Source organism: Leptodactylus fuscus, chromosome 3, assembly GCF_031893055.1.
Source record: "Leptodactylus fuscus isolate aLepFus1 chromosome 3, aLepFus1.hap2, whole genome shotgun sequence".
NCBI lineage: Eukaryota > Metazoa > Chordata > Amphibia > Anura > Leptodactylidae > Leptodactylus > Leptodactylus fuscus.
The window spans coordinates 3,753,083-3,777,386 of record NC_134267.1 but is presented as its reverse complement, the minus strand read 5'-3'; the positions used below and the strand labels follow the sequence as shown (position 1 = coordinate 3,777,386).

Here is a 24,304-nt window from a genome sequence, read left to right as displayed (position 1 = left end):
GCCATGTGAACTTACCCCAACCCTCCCTTACCCTGTAGTGGCTGCTATAGTGGGGGTAAGAAACCATTGGTAACTGCCTCCTCTAAGATCAGCCCTTAGTGGGTGTCTTGGAGATATTTTTGCAGATGGGCCATTGTATTGCCCCTCTAATGACACAATAGGCGCCCCATTCTTTTCCCGTAGGAACCATAAGTGCGACATTATACAAAGTTATTATCATAACAAGCAAATATGAATCCTGATAACCTACTTTCCTGATCAGTGTTGGAGTCATCGTCCAGTAATTCTTACCCGATGAGTAGTGATCACACTCATCCTCGGTGTTTTCATCATTACGCATGAGTGGCCAATACTTGAGACTGAAGCTTGGCCTATTGGAATGAACCTCCCCTCCCCCGCTCGCCCAGCCTGTTAGGATTTCAGCTTGCTTAACGTAAGACATATTTCCTTGTTAATTGATATTCCCCGGCCCTATTGTTTTCGTTCCTCCTTGAAGTACTGCCATATTGCCGATTTGGTGTGCAGTCAGTCTCCCCGTTCGGTACCTTGCGTTGCTTGATTTCATAATCAGCTTTTATCCGTGTTTACGTGGAGATCACAAATATGAGCATGGCAGCCTTACAGTACTCACTTTTAATCACCGGCCAAAATACTTCTTTGTGTTCACAAGCAAATCTATTTACATCGGAAAAGCCCCCAATCCCCCTTCTTTTTTTTTTTTTTTTCCTTTAGCTCGAAAGTTGGAGCCATAGGGCAAGAGATAAATGAAAGTTCCTCTAAATCCATTGGATAATAGAGGCAGTGTTAAGGCTAACCACGGTGTTGAACTAAACAGAGGGATTACTCCTGGGTTTTGCATCAGTTGTTTTCTGCCGGGTGGCCTCACTTGTAAAAAAAAAAAAAAAGAGGAGAGCGAGAGAATAATGTTTAACGGGAGAACATTCACATGGCACTCGGAGAAAGGAGAGTATGGCTAATTCCATCAAAGCTCAGAAATCAGTCATTAATTTATTCTAACCTTCAATTGTTGGTCATTTGTGCAACATCTGGCCTCTAAGTCCCAGACTCCAAAGCAAGTGAGGGGACGTCACCACTCGTCTTTTTAGAAATTGTTTCTGAATCCTGAAATTTTTTTATTTTTTAAATTTTACCTTCATTTAAAATAAATAAATAAATCTTCAACTTCTCACCTAGTGCAATAAATGTTTCTAGAGTTTTACCTTTTTTATATTGAAGTATAAACCAAGTTAAACGCAATCCAACGTATCGGGAAAACAAAATCAAGATTTAAAAAATTAAGTGACTGATCAAAAATTTGGAAATGGACAAAATTACAAATATTAATAATATATCCGTCATGTTATATTTTTGTTCACAGAATTTGGTAAATTTCAATTGTGTTATTTCAAGGCGCAGGTCCTAAATTTAGGTTTGTTGCCCAAAAAAGTACAAGAATGGCCCATAATATAGTAAGTTTGTTTGTTTTGTTTTTTAGGTATATAGAATATCAGAATGTAAAGTTCTACATCTAGAATGTGTCGTTTTGTTTCCATGAGATGTTTTCTCTAGCACATATGTTCAGAAAAAAATAAGAAATTTTGCAACGGTCGAATAACTTTTATTAAGTTTGACTTGTAAGAATTATATTAGAAAAATATTCAAATATAATAAATAGCAATATAATTATAAATCTTAGCAATATAATAAATATAGTTATAATATATATAATTATAATAAATCTTAGCAATATAATTACAATAAATATTCATAATATAATATAATTGCAATAAATATTAGCAACATAATTACAATAAATATTAGCAATATAATAGAATTATAGTATAGAATTATAATAAATTTTAGCAATATAATAATAAAAGCAATATAATAGAATCATAATAAATAGAATTATAATAAATATTAGCAATATGTTTTAAAAAAAGATGGAACAAATTCCAGTATAAATTGTTTGACTTAAAAGGGGTTAAATGAGGTAAGATTAAAAAAAAAAAAAAAAATCCCCCACCCATTCTCCAATAAGTGATATCTCTCTTGTGAGTGACGTTTTGCAACTCTGAACTGCAATACCACAAACAGCCTCTGAACTAGAATGGCAGTGTTTAGAATAAAAATACAACTTTCCAATCTCACATCCAGTTTAACCGACTGAGCTTGACGACAACTATGACAAGTCCAAATGTTATTAATGTTCTTAAATTTGGATTAAAAACTAAATAATTGAATAGGGTCTCCAAGTAGAATTTATCTTTTGAAAAATTACATTATTAGCAACAAAATAATTTCTTCCGTAAATTGGCAAAATAGAAAATTGAATTGCTTATATGGTTTCAACATATCCCACAGTGCTGGATCCCAAAATTCATCCAGATGAAACCTCGGCCACCAATGGGTCATGCTTTATAATCTTTGTTATACATGTACTGTAAGACTTCCCACTGACTCCTCGTACCAGATGTTGGAGGAAAGAAGGATTGGACATGTTGGATGTTAAAGGATTGATCCTTTGTTGCTTGAGGGGGAGACACTACCAAACCGTTCTCCCCTCCTCATCTCCCTGTGGAATAAGCCGTGCCTACAGGTCTGTGGGAGAGTTGGGAGAGAACGTGGGCGGCCTGGCAGATATCTTAGATCTACGGACTATTGGGCACTCAGTCAATCTATCGGTATGTTTTTGGAGTGTGTTAGCCAAAATTGGTACCAGTAGGAAATCCCACATTGGCTGAGGGTAGACAGGTAATGGTCTGTGCAGATGTTGCGGATTCGGTTTGAACCTCAGAGGAAAACCTGACCATTATCCATGACAGAAATCAATGGTGGTCATTTCCAACCTGGAACTAGTGATGTCAACTATCTGCCAAGTGCCCAAAGGGTCCAGACATCGAAGTGACCATTAATATTGCTGTTAATCAGATGAGATCTTCTGATCCAGTTGTAGGGTCTTTCTTTGTATCTCCGGCTATTCTATTCAGGATTTCGGGATGTCGTCCTTTGAGCCCGTGACCTGCCAATAGGTCTGCAAAATGTCTACCACATGTATTTATGCATGAAATTGTTCAAGATTTGGTTTTATCTTGGTGCTTTGGTAAGTGCGTTACATGACTGGGTTCTTCTACCAGACCGGGTAATATCCTCTTTATTGCCAAGTAATTAACGTAACAGTTAATTGAGTTATTGGAGACTTGGAGACTCCATCTTCGGCTACAGTGTTTTTCTAGGTAGCAGAAATTTAGCATATTGTCATCTAAGCAGAGACATCTCATAAAAAGCGATTTACATAAACATAAACCTAGCATGGGCGCGTTGTAAAACGAATCCGAATGCGCACACAAGACATGTTTTATCAGGGTGGTCGGGAGATGAGTGACTTTTTTTTTTTCCCATTTTAACAGCTTGTGAAATGCGATGTTTGAAATGGTTCTTTGAGAGTGAGCAGATTATGACTTGCATAGTGACTCTTAGCAGCCTTCTGGGAAATGAGCTGTTGACATTCTTTTGGGTCATCATCCAAGATAGGAGGGCAGCCACAAGGATTTAGCAGATAAATTCATCCAAAAAGACTTTTATCCATTTAACTGCAACTTGGAGACGTGTAGGATGGCGGCATTAATGTAGTCTTTATAACCCATCAAAGTAAGCCTTATGTAGAATAAAAAATCAAATGGGCAGGGTAATAACTTGCAGAGGTCTTCTGAGAGGTAAGACGTTATTTACATAATTCCGAAGCATAAACCAATCTTGCCAGGAGTCGCCTTTCCTTCTGGGGAACAGAGATGGATTTGTTTAAAGATCCACTTTTTTTTTTTTTATTGTCAGGAAATATGTTTTTCTCCTGTTCATTGGCAGGTTCTTAATAAACATAAAAAATTTCAGCTAATTGCTTCATTACAATACTGGAACGTCTTAGACAGCCGTAAGATGCCTCCACCCTACGCTACAATTCTTAATTTTCAACTTTTTAATTCAAGTGGCCAAGTAACATCGGAACGTCTTAAGACAGTTATAAGATGTCCCCACCCTACGTTACAATTTTTTAAAATTTACTTTTTAATTCAAGCGCTAAATTAATATTGGAATATCTTAGACCGCTATAAGATGCCCCCACCCTACGTTGAAACTTTTATTCTTCAACTTTTTAATTAAAGTGTTTAAATAATGCCGGTACATCTTAAGACGGTTATAAGATGCCACCATTTTACGGTGCAGTTTTTTAAATTTATTTTTTAATTCAAGCGCTAAATTAATATCGGAATCTCGTAGTCTTAAGACGCCACCACCCTATGTTACAATTCTTATATTTAAACTTTTTAATTTGAGTGTTTTTTTTGGTTTTTTTTAATTTTTAATTAGAGCGTTAAGGTAACATTGGAACATCTGTAGATGGTTATAAGATGCCCCCCACCCTACGTTACAATTTTTTAAAATTTATTTTTTAATTCAAGCGCTAAATTAATATCGGAATATCGAAGACAGTTGTAAGGCGCCCCCACCCTACGTTACAATTCTTATATTTAAACTTTTTAATTTGAGTGTTAAAGCTGCGTCAGAAGATCTTAAGATGGTTATAAGATCCCCCCACCTTACATTCCAATTTATATTTATTTATTTATTCTTAATTTTTAATTAGAGCGTTAAGGTAATGTTGGAACATCTTAAGCGCTAAATTAATATCAGAATATCTTAGACCGCTATAAGATGCCCCCACCCAAAGTGTTTAAATAATGCCGGTACATCTTAAGACGGTTTTAAGATGCCCCCACCCTACGTTGCAATTTTTATTCTTCAACTTTATAATTCAAGTGTTTACGTAATGTCGGTACATCCTAAGATGGTTATAAGATGTTCTCACCCTACGTTACAATTTTTTTTTTTATTTACTTTTTAATTAGAGCATTAAGGTAATGTTGGAATATCTGAGACCGCTATAAGATGCCCCCACTTTACGTTACAATTTTTATTTTTCAGCTTTAATGTCAGAACATCTTAGACAGTCGTAAGGGGCCCCCACCCTACGTTACAATTCTTATATTTAAACTGTTTGAGTTGAGTGTTCAAGTAGCGTCAGAACATCTTAAGATGGTTATAAGACACACACCCCCCACCCTACATTCCAATTTTTATTTTTTTTTTACTTTTTAATAACAGCATTAAGGCAATGTTGGAGCATCTTACACAGCTATAAGATGCCCCCACTCTTGGTTACAATATTCTTCAACGTTTTCATCCGAATGTTAAGGTAGGTCACAGCTGACTGCCTAAGCAGACCTCGATAAATTGGTGTAATTTTTCCCCATCTAAATGGGGAATGAAAAACTTAGTGACTTCCACTCTAGTGATACTATAGGCCCACCATTCAGGAAAGGTTCCCACAATGCCTTGTGCAGCCCAGGGGCTAGCAAACACCCCGCTGCGTTAAAAAACTCCCCAAAAGACAAAAGCACAATGAAAAAGAAAAGCTTACCACCGGCAGCTTTCAGAACGACAAACGAGCCAAACTATACATCTCCACCACTCCAGTTTGGTCAGAATGCTAATGAGCTCGCTCTGATCTTTACTTGGCTTCCCGTGTTTTCTACATCTTCAAGGACCACATGGCGCTAGCAAAATAAAGACAACTAAATGAGAATTTCGAATGCTTTTTGTGTCTTGGCCCCGGTGCTTTTCAATTGACGCACTCTTTGGCTATTCTGTATTAAAAAAAAATTAAAAAAAAAAATCCAATACAACAGGGGGCTGCGTCTGAACGCTCCCAACAGAGGCAAATTTTTACAAAAGTAAATTAGTGTGATGAGGAAAATATGAGAGAAATTCTTATTTAATTTCCACTTCATCATATCAATGACACCTTCAGCCTCACTCGCGCTCCTCAGAAGAGATGGAGATAAAAGATGAATGAGTCTGTTATTCACAATGAATGCCTAGCGAGATTTTTTTTTTTTATAAATAGCCACATTGGACATAAAAGGCACTAGGAAGTCCTCTGCATTAGCCGTTCAGATCACTAGTTAATGGGATGATGTCTTTTTTAGCTTTTGTCACGAGATTATTAGAAAGGACGGGATTCTGTGTCCATCATTTCATACCATTAAGTGCCTGTTGAGCACAAGTGCTAAAATGCAGGTTTCGGTGTATTGTTTCTCATGGAAAGTACAGGGCGCTGCGGCCTGACACCGTCTGTGGCGTTAGCAGGTGATTTATAGCCGCTATACTTATCGTATAGATCCCGCTTTGTATATCGCCGGTATCATAACTGTGCAATGTAACATATTAGCGTGGCCTGGTAATGATTGTTACCCAAGGTCGCTATAGGCAGCAACTCAAACGTGGCTATACAAGGAGCTCATGGAAAAATACAGTACCGGATTGTGTTTACTTCATCTTATAGGTCTTGCCATATAGGCACCATACCCTGACTGGCATAACTGTACGGGTCACCGCTTCGACCAGGCCTAGAAACCAAAGGGGCGCCCAAGTCACCCCCCTACACACTAGGGATGGATAAACTACCTAGATGGCTGTCAGTCTGTGCATTGTAAATGTATTACCCCTCTCTGATGCACAGGAGTGAAGATTTATGATACACAGCCTTCCACTGTCAGAAAGGAGAAATTTAAGTGTTTTAGTGCAAAAATAGCAGTTGCTCAGCAGCATATAGTCGGGGAGGGATTCTGTGGTACTAAAGGGATGTGATTACCATGTAGGGGGGGAGGTATTGATGGGAAGCTGGTGTGCACAGATATTTTGTGAAGATTGGTCTAGGCCCAGATACAGAAGGAAAAAGAAAGTGTTGATATGGATGGATGGGACGCAGGTGATAGTTCTGCAGATAAATTGCACTGTGACGCCTTTTTTTTCCATTAAAATTGCCATTGCCAAGAATATATGTATATGAGTATGCAAATAAGCAATCTGGAGCACTGAGGGCGGCTCCATTGCTCCAAACTGCTACAGACCACACTGCTCTAATAGACCGGGACCGGTGCAAGCACAAGATCACAGGGACAGGAGAAATTTCAGTATAACTCTCATAGCAGAGAGGGCAGTGTGAGGCCTAGCAGTCTGGAGCAATGGAGCCGCCCTCAGTGCTCCGGATTGCTCATTTGCATATTCTGAAATCTGAGGATACAGCATCAATAAATATGAAATGGACATCCCCTTTTAGAACACTACATGGAGTGTGGAATAATTTCTATAGATATTGCTCCAGCTCTCGGAACGACCCTCTCTATAGATGCGTAACATGTCGCGCTTTTTTTTTTTTGCACATTTATGTTTGCCTGTGAAATCTAACACACGGTAAACCAGTGCAAACTGATATGTACGCCGTGTATTCATCCACAGAGGCGCGATGTCAAAATTCAGCCATATTGGGTTACATGTGATGTCTCTTCCATTATGTTTAGTTTGATCTGCTTTTATTGTTAGGGCCTCCTGATTGTTCCTCCTATAAGGTTACGTTACTGTAAACCCGAGGACTCTCCACGGAAGTCATTAATTATTACTATAAATTCACCACTGAAGTGTTCCTATAGATAGAAAATCTATATATTAGTCACAACCATACACGCCTGTTAGATGACATGCTGCCATAATTGTGTCTAATGTGAGTATTTTGGGTATTTTCCGTTGTCTCTGCGGTTTCTCCTCCTTCCTACTAGCGAAGTGGATGAGCAATTTGCTCTTGCTGATGTAATGTAAGAACTTTGCTGTATGCTTCAAACCAATTAGATATTTCACAGAAGCTGCAGCTGCATCTCCCTCCTCTACATTCCTTTCCTGCAACTGCATCCCCCCTCCTCTACAATCCCTTCCTGCAGCTGCATCCCCCCTCCTCTACAATCCCTTCCTGCAGCTGCATCCCCCTCCTCTACATTCCGTTCCTGCAGCTGCATCCCCCTCCTCTACAATCCCTTCCTGCAGCTGCATCCCCTCCTCTACAATCCCTTCCTGCAGCTGCATCCCCTCCTCTACAATCCCTTCCTGCAGCTGCATCCCCTCCTCTACAATCCCTTCCTGCAGCTGCATCCCCTCCTCTACAATCCCTTCCTGCAGCTGCATCCCCCTCCTCTACAATCCCTTCCTGCAGTTGCATCCTCCTCTACAAACCCTTCCTGCAGCTGCATCCCCCTCCTCTACAATCCCTTCCTGCAGCTGCATCCCCCTCCTCTACAATCCCTTCCTGCAGCTGCATCCCCCTCCTCTACAAACCCTTCCTGCAGCTGCATCCCCCTCCTCTACAATCCCTTCCTGCAGCTGCATCCCCCTCCTCTACATTCCCTTCCTGCAGCTGCATCCCCTCCTCTACATTCCCTTTCTGCAGCTGCATCTCCCTCCTCTACATTCCCTTCCTGCAGCTGCATCCCCCTCCTCTACATTCCCTTCCTGCAGCTGCATCCCCCTCCTCTACATTCCCTTCCTGCAGCTGCATCCCCCTCCTCTACATTCACTTCCTGCAGCTGCATCTCCCTCCTCTACATTCCCTTCCTGCAGCTGCATCCCCCTCCTCTACATTCACTTCCTGCAGCTGCATCTCCCTCCTCTACATTCCCTTCCTGCAGCTGCATCCCCCTCCTCTACATTCCCTTCCTGCAGCTGCATCCCCCTCCTCTACAAACCCTTCCTGCAGCTGCATCCCCCTCCTCTACATTCCCTTCCTGCAGCTGCATCCCCCTCCTCTACATTCCCTTCCTGCAGCTGCATCCCCCTCCTCTACAAACCCTTCCTGCAGCTGCATCCCCCTCCTCTACATTCCCTTCCTGCAGCTTCATCTCCCTCTTTTCGTCTCCTGCTGAAGAAGTAAATTTTCATGGTACATGTACTATGAAATATATGCCAAAAAGGGTGGGAAAAAAATCAAGCTATAGTTATTTTTTATTCTGAAAATAGTAACAAAGCTGCTGTGTTGGATCCGATTTACTACTATGTTGTGTTCTCATCAGTAACTTAATAATGGTTCTAGATATTTTGCAAATCCTAAGGCTGAAATCTCATTTAGCTGAGGACGGACACCAGAAGTACAAATACAGAATTACACAGAATTACTGACGTGAGTCAGAGAGACGCGTAAATCAGACAGAGGGACCGGATGAAAATGTCCAAACAACAGATTCCAAAAAGAACAACTGCAACTTTGCAAAGCCAGGGTGTGTTTAGAAAAGCAGAATTTTATGCACATAGGTAGACAGGGATTGGCAGGAGGAATGCTTAGCAGGCGCAAACACTAATCCTTAAAGACACAGGAGCCCTCTAGCAAAGGTAACCAAGTGGCTTGGTCTGCTGGGAGAGGTAGTCCGCCGGCTAGTACAGTTAGGGGTATTCGTGTTACCTTCTAGTGTCTCCATGCTTAATGTTGGGTCCTACAGCAGTTCAACAGAAATCTTTGCAAGAATGTATGTAGATAATCCGCTAATGGTGACCCGACCAAATTGCCTGATAGTAGCCTGCATGGTCAGAATTGTATTTGGTCCGAGTTGTAACATGTTTACATTCGGATGAGCAATGCGGTGAAGGTTCTGCCTTTGCAGCTGCTTACAAGTGCGCAAACCTGCAATTAAGTGTCCCTAAATCTCCTCGAAGAATTTGTATATTCCCCAAACAGTCGAAATATTCAAAATCAAATTTAAAAAATTTTTTATGGCAGAATTAGGAAACAAAAACGACTCTACAGATGTTTAGAAGTAAATTTCTTTTTTTATGGAAGTTCGAGGAATAAAGTAAATAAAATTCTAAGTTCTTTTCTCTGCCGTTTCCATTTTGTGGAGGGACAGAATTGCCTTTTCTTCCCCCTTCTTTTACTGAACAGCGAGAATGCAGCCTGCTTTTTATTTGTCAGTAAGAAGACTGGCGGAGCACTATAGCCTACTCCAAGTAATTAAATCAATCCTTTGTACTTACCGTATTCTCCTCTAGTGACGGGACCAGATCTGATTATATGCTTCATGCATATTCAAAGTGCGTTCCTGACAGCTCTTTAATGAGCTCTTACTTAATCAGGGTGAACAATGTTCATCTTGTGTGTTTTTTTTTTTTTTTTTTTTCCTCCTTCGTCTTCCTCCTTATACATCAGCTTGAGGAACATTTGGGGAATAAAATGAAACATTCTGCGTCCATTTACAATATCTGCGAGTATATGTGAAAGGCGTTTGTGGCTATAAGTTCCATCTCTCTTTAGTAGTTTGATGAGTAAATTGGATTACTAATATTGGATTAATTAACAAATGGGTGAAGTGGAATTGATAAAATGTTAATCAGAATCGCAGGCAGGAATAATTTTTTTCTTATGTATTTTCCGGAGAGAAGACAGACGGGTTCTTTAACTGGTTATTTGATGCGATATTAATTTAACGCCACCTTCTCCGCTCCACTCACATGAACCACTTGTCATATGTTCTTAAAGATACGCATTTACATCAGGCTTAAATTAAAGGGGTACGGAACAAAGAATTTTATAATCTCTGTCCATATTATAGTGGATAAATATCTGATCGATGGGGGCCTGACCCCGTCCTAAAAACAGGGATGCTTCATGCCTCATTGTGCTTTTAGCCATCCTGCGTACCGGAAGGAACAAATTAGCGTTCCCGTTTACGTAAATGGTGGCGTCGACATTGAAACAAGTGCATTCTGTCCAGCATGGGCTCCCCCTTACAGGATAACTAATGCACCCCTATTCTCATGATCAGGGGGGGTCACTATGATCAGATCCCCACCAGATATTTTCTATCCCTTGGATACAGGATAAATATTCTTCATCGCGTCAATTCTTTAATGAAAATGTCCGGTTTTAGAAATGATACATTGTAGTTAATAACTTCCAGTTGTTTGAGCCGTCTGATGATACAATGTCATCTTGAAGGAAGTCGTCTGTGGGTCAATCCGATGTGCTCATACACTGTATGCTTTAGATATCAAATATTGGACCTGAGACTAAAGCGCTTGTATAGGATACAGCAATGGGATTATCTTTTTTTTTATTTTTTAACATTGATTATAATTAATATTTTGACTTGGACAAAAGACTTGCATTCCTCACTTCCACAATCTTGTAAAATTTTTCATGCAATGTCATCAGTTTCTGAAATATTTAATAATCTCTTACTAATTCACTTTCCAAATATACATTTTATGTAACGTCTAAGGGACAGCCATCAGTCCGTGTAAAGGGGGTGTAGGTCAGGGGTGGGGTATACCTGCTGTGATCTTAGGCTGTATATAGAGCGTAAAGGTGTCAATCAAAGCAGTAAAAAACATTCTGTGTTAGGCCAAATGGACAGAGCGAGGCGGTCACTGGATGTTAAGGCGTTTTTGCAGAAGACAATAATGGTAATCTTACTGTATATTTGATGTCCAGTCTTTCTGTTTGTGTAGAAATCATCACTTGTAGAAGAAGAAGAAAATTCCATCATGTATATTTAGTATTTTTGACAAAAGGATGGATTCCTCTATAGACGGCCATACTACCGTATGAGCACAAGGAAATGTCAGGGGAATGAGACGCACTTTATGTGCCCAATCCTGTTTTCTCCCAGGAAGATGAGCTTTGCCAGAAATATCTGGCAGCCCCTCGTTCCCTATGGCAGTCAGCACGAATGGTTGGCTGATCCAAGTTTGTGTTTTCATATGATTTGTGTGGCCAGCTGAATGCCAATGGATCACACAATATGGTGACAATCTAATAGGCCTTTGAGGACTTCCCCCAACATCTCGTCCAATATGGAAGAGGTGGAAATTTCCATGTCTGATGCTCTTTCAGGAGCGCGGTGTCTGGCAGTCTTTCCTCTCCCTTTAGAATTTGGTCATATTTGAGTTTGATCAATCTAAGAATTGTGTGTTCTTGGAGGAGATGGTCGTCTTAATTGTCCATCTTATAATGGGCAATGTATTGTATCTCCGGTAGCTTCCGGTCGAGAACACAAGTTCTATGGCTGACATGTAAATCAAAGTCAGGGCGTTCTCTAGACGTAGTCCTGTAGTAAGTGGCTTTCAGAGAACTGTCATGTATGCTCTCGGGAAAGCCTTGCCTAGTGTTTGATGGACGCCGCCATACAATGGCTTTCAGTACAGAACACATGTAGAGAGTTTATTAATTGTTCTACATCTCGTCCCTTTATGCCACTCGCATTGTTTGTTCATCAGAGCGTCTGTCAAGTAAAGGTCAACAATACATTTCACCGCGGACTTCGCCATCAGTGTCTTTTACTGCTGCAGAGAACCAATGCGAGGAAATACACAACGGGATCTACCGGCAACTAATATTAGTACAGACGGACCAGTCCCTTCAGGTGCAGGATATTCTAGCTATTCCTGGGCCTTCCTAGTAAAATATACTTAATGTTTCTGCTGATTTTTTATTTTTTTCCCCCTTAGTTAATTTTTTTTCGTGATTTTGACTTAATAACTGTTTTGGACCTACAAGAATAAAAGTCTTTCTTCGTCTGGTCTCACTAAGAATTATCCAAGAATTTTTAGATTTAGTTGGATAAATATTCATATTCCATAGAATTTGGTTCATTTAGAATTTTTTGTTTCCTTTCTAATCCTCGATAATCTGGTCGGAGTCCTTGCAGTTGTTCTGTTGCCTGCAGCGCCACCGCAGGAGAAATTACAAATTACACAATGTCCGTGTCTGTGTGTAGGACAGGACTAGATGGGAACCACTGTCCGCTGTGTCCAAAGAAATGAGGATCATGAAATCATAAATTTCCAAACAGGCTCAAAGAGAGTAGGTCTTCATATCTCAACAACCCCTTTAAACTTTAAAGGAAGTCTGTCACCAGAACCCCGCAGATAGATAGGTTGGGGTCACCTGAATCGATCAGTATTTCCCCCTTGTGAATCTCTGCCTCTGAAGCGACAAGGGAGATGTAATTTCTCCGTACAGTAAAGCGTCTGGGTCCAATTTGTCAACAAGTAAACAAGCTTTTTGGAGCAAAGTAGCGACAAGTCTACGATAGAGGCGGCGATTCACAATGGGTGACCCTAATCTGGATTGATATTCTTAGTTCCAGTGACGACTCCCTTTAAAGGGATTGTTTCCTGAAGACCTTTCTTAAAATAGAAGCAATTTGATCTGCCGTCTACAAACCCTAGTGATTGGGGAACATCATGGGCCACAGAGTCACATGAATGGCCACCCATGTAACGCACGATTGTGCCTGATCTTCTAGGGCAGAAGCTTCTCTTACATGGTGGGATTCTCTTCTTCAAGTGGAGTCCTGAGTTGGGACCCATCCTACGTGATGTCAATAAAGCTGCGTTCACATCTGCGCTTGCTCACCATTTGGGGATTCCATCCCCCATTCTGTTTAAAAAAAATGCAGAGAGAAGAGTCCTACAAGCCGTACTACTGTATTTTTCAAGCAGAAACCTGGTGGACCCTATTATACTCTGTGTGGTTTCTGTGGGTAACCACTTTTTAAGCCAATTGGGTTTCCGTTTTTCAGTTCCCCAAGCGGACCAGAAGAACAGAAACCCAAGCGTGCGTGTGAACCTCTCATAAGCCCTAGTAGACATGTGGCCAGTGATTGTCCTCCAGAGACGACCTCCATTGGTTAGACTTGTGAAACTTTTTCTTTGTGTCCAGCGGTGGGTTCATGTTCTTAAACCTATACATCACGCGAGGTCCAGTCTTGGGAATATTTTATTCTTCGGTTATTTGCTCTCACCTATTTGGTTTATTAGAAGATATTTTTGTGTTTCATTACGGAAGACAAGTTCCAGCCTTACCAGCGCGGCGTCTTATTCCTCCCCCACAGATGTGGCCGCCATCACAAAGCTTCTTCAGCGGCCGCTTTAGCATTCATTAAGCCGCGGAGTCCCTCCAATCCTCCGGCCGGGGTTTTGTAGAAGAACATTTTCATAGATGGCAGATTATACTTTTTGATTAACCCCAAGTCTAAGTATATAGCAAATAGCTTGTTAAATCGCGTATTGTCCGGGGAAGCCATCTGTTTGTCTAGGATGGAGAGCCTTTTCTTATCTGTTATTAGTTATTGACAAAACATTATCTGCCCGGATTTTGTGCATTTTCCCCCCTAGCTTTGGAATACTAAGGAAGTGAAGGATGAGAGTGACATTACTTTATATTTATGGGCTGTGCATACAGTGGCTCCGATGATGCTGCCGATAAAGAGCTGCCGCCGAGAATGGTGTGTGTATCTGTGTACAAAGGATTGTGTCTACAACGTTCAACATATAAATGAAGTGTATTACAGAATATTACACCGCCACCCGTGTTCGCACTCTCTCCTCGGGAATTGTTTACACAGTGAGATGTTTCCACATAGATGCCAATGTTATCCTCGCTTTTTTATATATATTTTAGGGGTTTTTTAACTATAAGAATCCAATTGTAGGAAATCTGCCCCAGGATACAGACCTGATACATTGTGATACATTGTGTTCTATATATTGCAAAATACATTGCAGTAAGCTCAACATTTTTTAGATACATTATATTTTTCCAGGCATGGATTTTCGGGTTGGCGTTCGCCTCCGCTCTTCATATTTGCTGCCTTTTAACAATATAAAACCCAACATGGGAAGATTTGTTCTCATTTTGATGTTTTTCATTTAATAGTGTAAAGGAGTCATCCCATTCCGACTGCTATTGTCCATGTGTCATGTTAGGGTGTATGCATATCCTATAAGGGGTACGGGACGTGAATCCCCCATTAGTCTTGTTAGGTTTGTTTATATGGTAGATTTATTTCTCATACTTATATAGCGCCAATATATTCAGCAGACATTGTCATCGCTGTCCCCAGTAGGGCTCACAATCTATATTCCCTATCAATAAATTTTGGGGGTGCAGGAGGAGACCGGAGGAAGCCCTGACAACCATGAAAACTTACAAATTCTATGCAGGTGTCTTGTGTCAGATCTGAACCCAGTTAGAGATGAGCGAATACTAATCGAAACGGTAGTTTCAAGTAGCACGCTCCCATAGGAATGAATGGGAGCGGATGGCGCGCAGGGGGTTAAGCGACAGGACGCCGGCCCCGGCTGCGTGTTGGCTGCGTCCATTCATTCCTATGGGAGCGTGCTATTCGAAACTACTGTTTTGAATAGTACTCGCTCATCTCTACCCAGGATTGCAGCTCTGCAAGGCTCCACTATCCAGACTGTATACAGAGTATATAGCAGAGTGTAGAATTGTAACAAGAAATCTGAGTATTCACAGACATGAAGCAAAGATCTGAAAATAGTCAGGAAATGTAAACCGAAAATCAAACAGTTGCATTTTTTTCTACTACTCAGTAGTTTTGCTGAACATTTCAGGGTAACCAGACGCAGTTACCCCAGGAGTCTCCACCAAGCTTTGCACTAGGTGACTGCTTTTTATGTTTGTGTCCATCGCCGCCTTAAGCAACGCCATCTTTTTTTGCATCCTTCAATAGACGCTGCTCCACTGATTCTAGAGCACTTGGAATTTTCTCTATAGACCCCAACATTCCCGAGCAATCATTTCTTTTCATTTCCACACTACTGTCAAGTGGGCGGTCCTTAGTTGGACCAGACGGTCAGGGACCTCCCACTAGACAGTAGAGAGCCAAATTAGAGCCCTTGATTGCTCAGGAATAGAAGGTGCTAGAGCAAAAATTCCAGCTGTGCCAGAATCCGTGCAGTGTCCCCTATAAAGTATCTCAAGGCCTCTAAGACTGCGCTGTATCCAAGTGTCTGTATTGTGTTATGTTTGTGCACTCGTTGCATTTGTGTTCATGCTTAAGCAAGGACAAAAACTTTGCAGTTCTCAAGATTTCTGCAATATTATGTCCCCGGATTAGAAGATGATAAAATCATTGTGCGCTGCTGTAAAAAGTTGAGCCCATTTACTACTTTTATGACGGTTTTTTGTCTGTCTGTTCATCTTAAGTAAACTTTTCTTTTTCTTCTTGTATTTTATTGCAGGACTGTATACCGAGGAAGAGGAGACGTTGATGCAGGAATGGTTCATGCTGGTGAATAAGAAGAACGCCCTGATCAGGAGGATGAACCAGCTCTCGCTCCTGTAAGTCCACGGGCACCTGTCTCGCTTACACTTAGTATATCTTATGTTTTATGCAGAAAGTAATTCTATGAAGTCTGCTCTGACTTTTGTCTGAGTGCGAGACTTTCTGCCCTCCGGTGATATTGGCGCCAGATAAGCATTGTTTGGTTCTCTCCGATCCTGATGTCTTTACACTTTGACTGACGTCTGTACAGCTAAATGGGTTAACGTTTTTCGAGCTGCGCCCATGTCTTTTGCCCCGTGACTCAGGAAAATTAAAATGAACTCTTCCATTTCCATTGTTCCCCATTATTTCCTGTTCGGTTAGGCTCTTAGAAGAAGGATTATCGTCAGCTAATAATATCCAACCACTGGTGACAAGGATCTTAGTAACTCTTGTGCTAGTTATGTTATGACATGCTTAGGATCTGTTATGGTGTTGACCCTGGAAGGGAGGATTAAAAACCAAAGAAAACAAAATGTAATGTAGAATACCTGAAGGCTAAAACAATTATATCTACAACATGGCCTGTGCGATAATATATGTATATGGCAGATTAAAATGTCTTTACTATATGTGTGTATATAAAATATAACCAGTTGGACCGATCCCGCATCAGAATAAAGGGCAGTGGGATCCTGGTTCCATTATCCTTGATATCTAATTTGGGGAAACATCACTTCATCAAGGCACACGAGTCCAACCTTAAGGACCAGTACCGGGCCCATAAGAGCCTTCAGAGTTGTTTCCTTCTTGTGTCCGTGCTTGACTGTTGCAGAGCAGATTTCTATTCTATGATTGTGCATACAGAGATCAGAGTAGTTGCTGCTCAGTAGGGTTACATATTGGACTCCAAAGCAGAGATTTAAAGGGCATCTGAGATTTTATCCAATGTTGCTGTATAAGCCTTCATACATGATGTCGTATCCGCTTTTCTGCTGCTCATTGCCCTATTATTTCTGTCTTTGTCGTAAAAGTAACTGCAAACACTAGCAAATAGTGATAGCAAACAAGTAACTGACCAAGTCCAAGTGAACATAATGTTCCTGGGACACTGAACTGCAAATCCAGATTATGATGCAAAAATCCCTGAAACAGAAAAAGAGAGATCTGGGCACAAAATAGGGAAAGATGCCTGATGGCCGTGACTAACATCCCATCAGCAATAACATAAGCAGCTAGTCAGAAGTAGACGCTCCTTACTGTGCAGTGTGCGAAGCTGCAGACTCCTCTCTGAGCAGTGTGTAGGCAGCGAGCAGCAAAGCTGTGCACAAACCTTCAGGGGCTGTAAAGAGAGACCGGCCCTTCTCCCCTACACTTTCTTGAGTCTTCAGTTTATAAAGACAGACCTTCCCTAGTATCAGGGAGAGAACGGCAACTTAGGAAGGAGGGAGACGCCAAGTGGCAGCGACTTTGGAGAGGTTTTCAAGGCGGAAAGCAGCAGCCTTTTCAATGAAAGTACATTGCATGGTCCAGAGGCGCAGGCTCTAAGAAATGGGACTGAGGTGTCTGAAAAGATAGTGACCATGTCAATGAATAAAGTGCTTAGTGAAGCTTCGATCATGTGACTACGTGTACAACATGTCCGATCCCTTTAAGCTGGACACTTTTACATCAGTAATTGTTTTAGAATCTGGTGAGATTTAGGCAGATTTACCCCAATGACCTTGTTGCCCCCAGTTCTATACAGTCCTATACAGTTCTATACATATCCGAGGTGCCGGGCACTAAACTTCCTGAAGCCGTCTTTGCTGCGGCCGCGCATCCGCCGGCGCCTCATTCGTTTGTGTATCATTTGTGTGAAGTAGCTTATTGCGCTAGAGAAAAGTCATTTATGAGTTCCCTAAATCAATGCCCGCTAAAGGTCCCTCGAAGTGTTTAATGATTTAGTAATTAACATATTGATGAGCTGAGTTTTTTTTTTTTTTTTTTTTTACTTCTCTCTCAACTTGCCTATAGGGAAAAAGAACACGACCTAGAGAGACGGTTCGAGCTGCTGAACAGGGAGCTGCGAGCAATGCTCGCTATAGAAGGTAAGGCGGGGGCGGGGTAACCTCGGGGCGCCTGGAAAAATGCAACCGTCATGCAAAAAATAAAACAAAACTATAATCATAAAATAATCCCCGATGACGATTCAGATGCATTTGCTTTATTGCACCTTGTTCGGTAGATAAGAGCACAATGATGTGACTTCTGATCATTGAGCGAAGACTAAAAGCGAATAAAGGGACGAGGATTTGGTCTTTAGGATGAAAATGATGTGGAATAATCTTGCAGATTATTTTGGACATAAAGCGACTTGTGATTTGCTTCTATTCACATCCGCTAAGGTGCCGGTGCAGCCCCCAAATAGCCTGTACAGCTGAGTGATGGGAGCCGCTCGGTATTGACCTCCCCGACTGTCACTGGGTAATTTCTTTTCTCACCTGATAAGGTTCCTGATCCATATTCAATCAATTGTAATTAGTTTAGGAGACTTTCATGGACGCTGAAAGATTGTATGAAATAAATGGCAGAAGGTATCTGAGCAATGGCCGACAGCTCTCAGACTGTGCGGCATCTGCATCGCAACTCCATGGAAATGTATCCTCTAATTCTGGCAATGGGTCATACTAATATATAATAATGTCATAATCTATGTGATAGAGGACTCGTCACTGATGGAAACCTGTATTGTGCAGGATCTCAAGCCCAGACATTGCAGACGGTTACTACTTTCCATTGTGTCAATGCTAAAATACCCTAAAACTATTCTGACAACCTCCAAATAATCCCTGACTATGGCTCAGACGAGTGTGCATGTGTTCTCAATAGAAGGGAGTGACCCAGCCGTGGCTTCATCTCCATTTAGAGCAAAAAGATCGGGCATGTTCACATCCAGCTGCCCGATCCTCATCTCCCCCTGAATCTCCAGGACATCCCCATATACAATAGAAGGTTCCCTGGATGATGGATGTGGATGGCCAGCTTACATTATTATTATTATCATACAATATACATTGTCGCCGGGATTCTTGTTCGTGTTGCATTAGATGGGATGGGGTTCCATAAAATGTTGGGCTGCACTTTGTGCCTATTATACAGTCAGGTAGTGTTATCCTGAGATCTGTCTCTATGTTATCACTTATAGAAGAGTTTATGGGAAAGAAATGGAATAAGATGCTAAAAATTACCACCACTCTCACTTTCCGTGCCTTATTGATGATCTATCCTTATCAGTATGTGATTAGTTGGGGTTCAACCCCTGGAACCTTCCCCCAATCATTCATGAAGACATTGTGGCCTCTTCATTGAATACCAAGCACAGTGACATGCATTTCATTGGGGCTGTGCTCGGTGTTGTGGCTCAGCCCTATTTACTTGAATGGAACTGAGCTGTTGCTGTAATATGTGACCAATAAACATGACATCATCAGTGCAGGACGGAGGACGCCGTGGCTCAGGTATTCGCTGCAGTGGACATGTGAGTGATGCACATAATGTTATTCCTGGGTGTTATATCCGTTTAGACCTAGTTATTCAGGTTACTTGTATAGCGCCTACATATTCCGCAGCGCCTTACAGACTCCATCAGTCTCAGGAGTTTGGGAGACGTGAGACCCAACAACCTGATTTAATCTCCATTGTACAACTATCGTCGATGCTTCTTATCACAGTTTTTTCTCACCTGTCGGCCCCTCTGCCGCACCGATGTCTTGTATACAGTGTATAATCCAGGCGGCTTCTAAACATACACTGGCCATGAAACGCTCCGGATCCCCTACGTTGTCGCCACATCGGACCTGATCTCTCGCTGCTCACCCCGGGGCCTCTCCCAATCTCGCCATCATTGAGTATGGAAAATACATTTTGGATTCAAAAAGTTCTCCTGACCGGCCGCCCTCGTACATCGGGAATATCTGGTCTATGTCATTCCACTTTGCTATACGCCAATGTTTTCACTTAGGGCGTCACTTAAATGTGCAGCGTTTGTCTTGTATCATAACCCAGTTATCTGACGACTTCATCTACATCGGACTGGAGAACGTAGAAATATCAAAAACTCCCGTCTATAGGAACGTAATACAAGAGAAATGTGCGCCGATAATAAAGTGCAAGGACTTAGAAAACAAAAGGGAATCTTTGACTCCTCGCCGTCCTCCTTCCACGTTTCTCGCGAGTCCGGTGTTCGGCTTTGTAGCTTTTTCATTACATCTTGTCAATTTCACACCGCTGCGAAATGAAAAGTTCTGCCAATTTGTACGTCTGTGCGTCGTAAAAAGTGATTTATTAGAGAATACAAGAGAGCGATGTTCCGCTGCGACCCCGGGGACCTTCCTCAAAGCCGAGTCTATTGTCACCACTAATAAATGACTCTTTGTGGACGTTGCTCTTCATCTTCAGCACTTTTGGATATCACGTTGACACGTTGCGATTGACCACTTTTGTTCTTACTGGATGGGTCAGCGATCTCAAGTGCTCCAGTCCTCGTGTGGGGATGTGGCAGGAAAACAGGTTTAGAGCGTTTGCTCTGGTTTTTGCAAATTTGATCAATTTGATTTCTACGTCTGACAGTGAATGTTGGTCAAATTTATGATTTTTGTATTTATTGATTTTAGCAATTCAGGTTAAAGTTTCATTTTTACTAGTTTTGGAATCTTTTTGTTAAAAAAATGGGGCAGAATGGGGGGGGGGGGTTGAAGGGGAAGAATGAACAATGACATTAAAATACCAGTCCCACCATGGTGAAGGGTTCTGCCCATTATTAGGGTAAGGCATCATGTTATGAATGTTGGGAGGGGGATTCACTTTTTTGAAGCCTAAATTTTGTATTTTTCCAAGAATATCCATTGGATTTGCAAGTCTGTGGGGTAAACGTTTGGACTGGTTATAATCTTAACATATTTTATAGCTTGTGGAGCTACGTGTTCCTGACACAATGTGGCAGGTTTATAATGACTGACGTAACGTATGCCGGTCCTAACAAAGACCCCACTGACGCAAGGAAAGAGATGTATGGACAGGCTCCAGTCTCTTCATAAATCAAACGATCCCTGCGCCACATTGGAGATGCCAGTTACACGGTGAGAGTTATAAGGAATCTGTCTGGCCAAAATGCCCCCCCCCCACACACACACACACACACACACCCTAATCTGCTCTGTTCACGTTCACCCAATGTGGCAAGTGAAATGCACATCAGGGCTTTTGGCACAAGAAGGGAAAGGGCCCCACAGTATCGTCCCTCTGCACCAGAAAACTAACATAGAGGGGGAAATGATTTAACCCAATGGCCTTCCCCATATAAAGTGAACCCTAAAGGGGTGTCCAGGAATATGTACAATCTGGAAGGATACAGGGGATGATACAAAGTAACAAACTAAAATGTTCTTATCAATGAGTTCTGGTGGCAGCAAAGAAGGCGAGATGGAGAGGCGGTCAGGTCAGTTTTTGACAGTGGGCAATACTTCTTAGTAAGACGCTTTCAGAAATAGAAGGGTTAATAATTTATTTTTTTGTCAATTAACAAAAATGAATGAAAAAAAGAGAAGTCCAAACCCCATCAATAATTGGTGTGACCTTTACCCTCTGGGGGAGGAGTCCTGGAAGTGATGATCCCGCCCCCACAGATATATCCCTGATCTCAGCATCGTCCAGTCTTTTTGGGATGACACTAAGAGACTGACAGATTGGACAAGCAACATCCACAGAAGATCTGGGCTTGGTTCTCCAAGATGGCGGCAGGAACAACCTCCCTGCCAAAAACTGTCTGCAAGTACCGAGAAGAACTGATGGGGGCAAAGGTCACACTGACTATTGAAGCATTTATACTCTGCAGTATTTTCCTATCCACAAGCCTATAACTTCTGCACAGTATTATATATATGGCTGTATACTGCAGCGTGTTATATCTCTCTAATCTGTCGGATCACTGACCTCTGTGACTTCCTTGAGCGGCAGCGCCGGCTTATGTCTTACGTATTTCAGTCTTTGCGCTACGATATATTCTTTGTCAGCTTAATTCTTTTTCCCGTCGGAGAATCTTTGGCCTTGTAAACACGGCAAGTTCTTTTGACCATCCGGGACCTGCCTAGAGCGGCGACATCCCATAATGAGCGGCGTCTACTACATCCTATGGCTATATCACTCTCCAGTAAGTTCATTACATCCTTCGCTGTGGTTGGGCCTTGACCGCCGCTCTCCCTGTTCAATAACTATATCCCCGCCACTTTGTTCGTTGCGATGCACTCTTGGCATAGGTTTTGAAGTCGGGGTTTTTTTTTTCTTTTGCATAGGTTGAATGTTTTTTTTGGCTTATATGATAAGCTTTTTTATTTTTAAAATCAATATGTAATCCTGTGGAGGAGCTTATCCCCTAAAACCCCATTTGTAAATCTATTTTAGCTTTGTTACACCGCACAGCCTCAGTATTCGGCGGATTGATTAGGTTCAGCCGCAGAATCGCCGGCTCTGATGATGATGCAAACTCTTTCAGGATTGCTAGTTGACTGGAACTGAAGATAAGACCTGACTGCAATCCCCTGATGTGCACCGAACAAAACTAGTGTTAATTTATATCAGACCGCCGGAAGATTCCGGACAAGAAACTCCAGATAAGATCCATCAAAAATTAGAATATCTTTCGTAATTTCACTGCTGAAATTCTTATGTAGTCGCATTAATGTGACCTGTGAGACCTAAGTGGTTCATTAAACGTTCCCATTAATAACCTTTACCCTCTGCCCACATGATCGGGGTGAAGCGTCCGACCACTGGAACCAGCAGCGATCACGAGATGGGGCCACAGGTTTCCATAAATGCTCATGTGACTGGAGCAGGGGTCGCATTGTCTTCTACAGGACGGTCAGGACAGACATCCCTGGTAATCCCATAGAAGTAATGGGAGAAGTGGCCGCTCCGTTCACCGGGAACACTCAGGGAACGTTGCTGAACCCCATTCTCCGCAATATTTAGGGATACAGTGGTCTAACCCCAGAGATCAGACACTTAGGCCCTGTCCTGTAGGTAAGAAGGATTGGTGTATGAAATGGGAAGATCCCTATAAAGAGCATTTCCCCCCAAAAAAATACAAATAATCCCACATCAGTATATATAAGTCAAAGTATATACCAATAGGGGGCGTAATAGCTGACAAGTGTAGACAGTGGCCACCGTAGTAGTCAGTGCACCGAGCAGGATCTCCGGGCCACAAAATAATATTTAAAACAAGAAAAGATTCACTTCAGGATTTAGAGTGGAAAAATATCAAAAACTTAAAAATGTGAACAACATGAAAAATATAGAGAGCCCCTGGAGGGTCGTAGTGAGGTCCTTGGTCCTTCCGTTTAGTTCTTGGTCACTGATGATACGTAATATGGCCAATGACTAAATTACATGTTCGAAACGCATCGGCAGAGGCTCCAGCCCTGAGATGTTTCTGATGCCGCTGTGGGGTACGTAGAAGAAAGTAATATTCGATTACATGGAGTCCTGCTATCTCTATCTGGTAGCCAAAGGGATTGGCTCAACCTGCGCTCCCGCAATCTCCTAAAATCCCCATTGGCTCATGGACTGTGCGCTCTTGCTTCTACTTTAGAGAACACTTGGGTTCACACAGCTTTACTAGAGGCCACAAAGTGTGGAAGATCTCCCAAGATTACACTAAAAAGTGGTCTAGGGGAGGGTTGTCTTCTAGGGGGTGGTCTTCAGGGGGGCTGGTCTTCTGGGAGGGTTGTCTTTTGGGGGGGTCTTCTAGGGGGGTGGTTTTCTCATAGAAGATGGTTAATAGGGTTAAGCAGAAGTTCTATTTGAGACGTTTCACTGCAGTCGGTTTCAAAAGTAATCACACAAATAACGTTCCGGAGCCCGACAACCCAATAAAGGAATCTTAAAAATAAATGAGTCAACAGGTAACCAATATCTGGTAAGAACTGAATCGGGAAGGTTGAGCTCTTTGGCTTCATCAAATTAAATGACACATCCATCCATGAAGAATATGGGGAATTTCTGCACCATTGTATTGAACTTAAAGGGTTTGTGGCGTTTGGTTTTTTGGGGGGTTTTTTGCATTTTTTAATAGTAAAATGGAGGGAAAACAAAGAAAAACCAGAGCTCGGTACAACCATAAAAAGAGAAAGCAGATGACCAAGGAATAAATATAGCATTAACTCCCCTGGATCGGGGTAGAGGACACGCAGGGAATTGAGGGGGAGCAAGAAACAAAAGAAGAGGGGAGAGAGTAAACCAAGAAGGGAAAGCACCCCAACAGCATTTTATATCCAAATGAGGTATCCACAGGGTAGACCATGAGTATCTGA

The 24,304-nt window shown here is 41.8% G+C and overlaps 1 protein-coding gene across 5 annotated transcripts in view; it reads left to right on the top strand.

Moving 5' to 3' along the window:
• EHBP1 (EH domain binding protein 1) overlaps positions 1–24,304 on the top strand; it is a 249,130-nt gene that overhangs the window by 202,902 nt on the left and 21,924 nt on the right. For all 5 annotated transcript variants that reach the window (XM_075266974.1, XM_075266972.1, XM_075266971.1 and 2 more), the window contains 2 exons: positions 15,928–16,027; positions 17,967–18,040. In XM_075266974.1, coding sequence (XP_075123075.1) covers positions 15,928–16,027; positions 17,967–18,040 — 174 coding nt within the window. The remainder of the gene's footprint in view (positions 1–15,927; positions 16,028–17,966; positions 18,041–24,304) is intronic.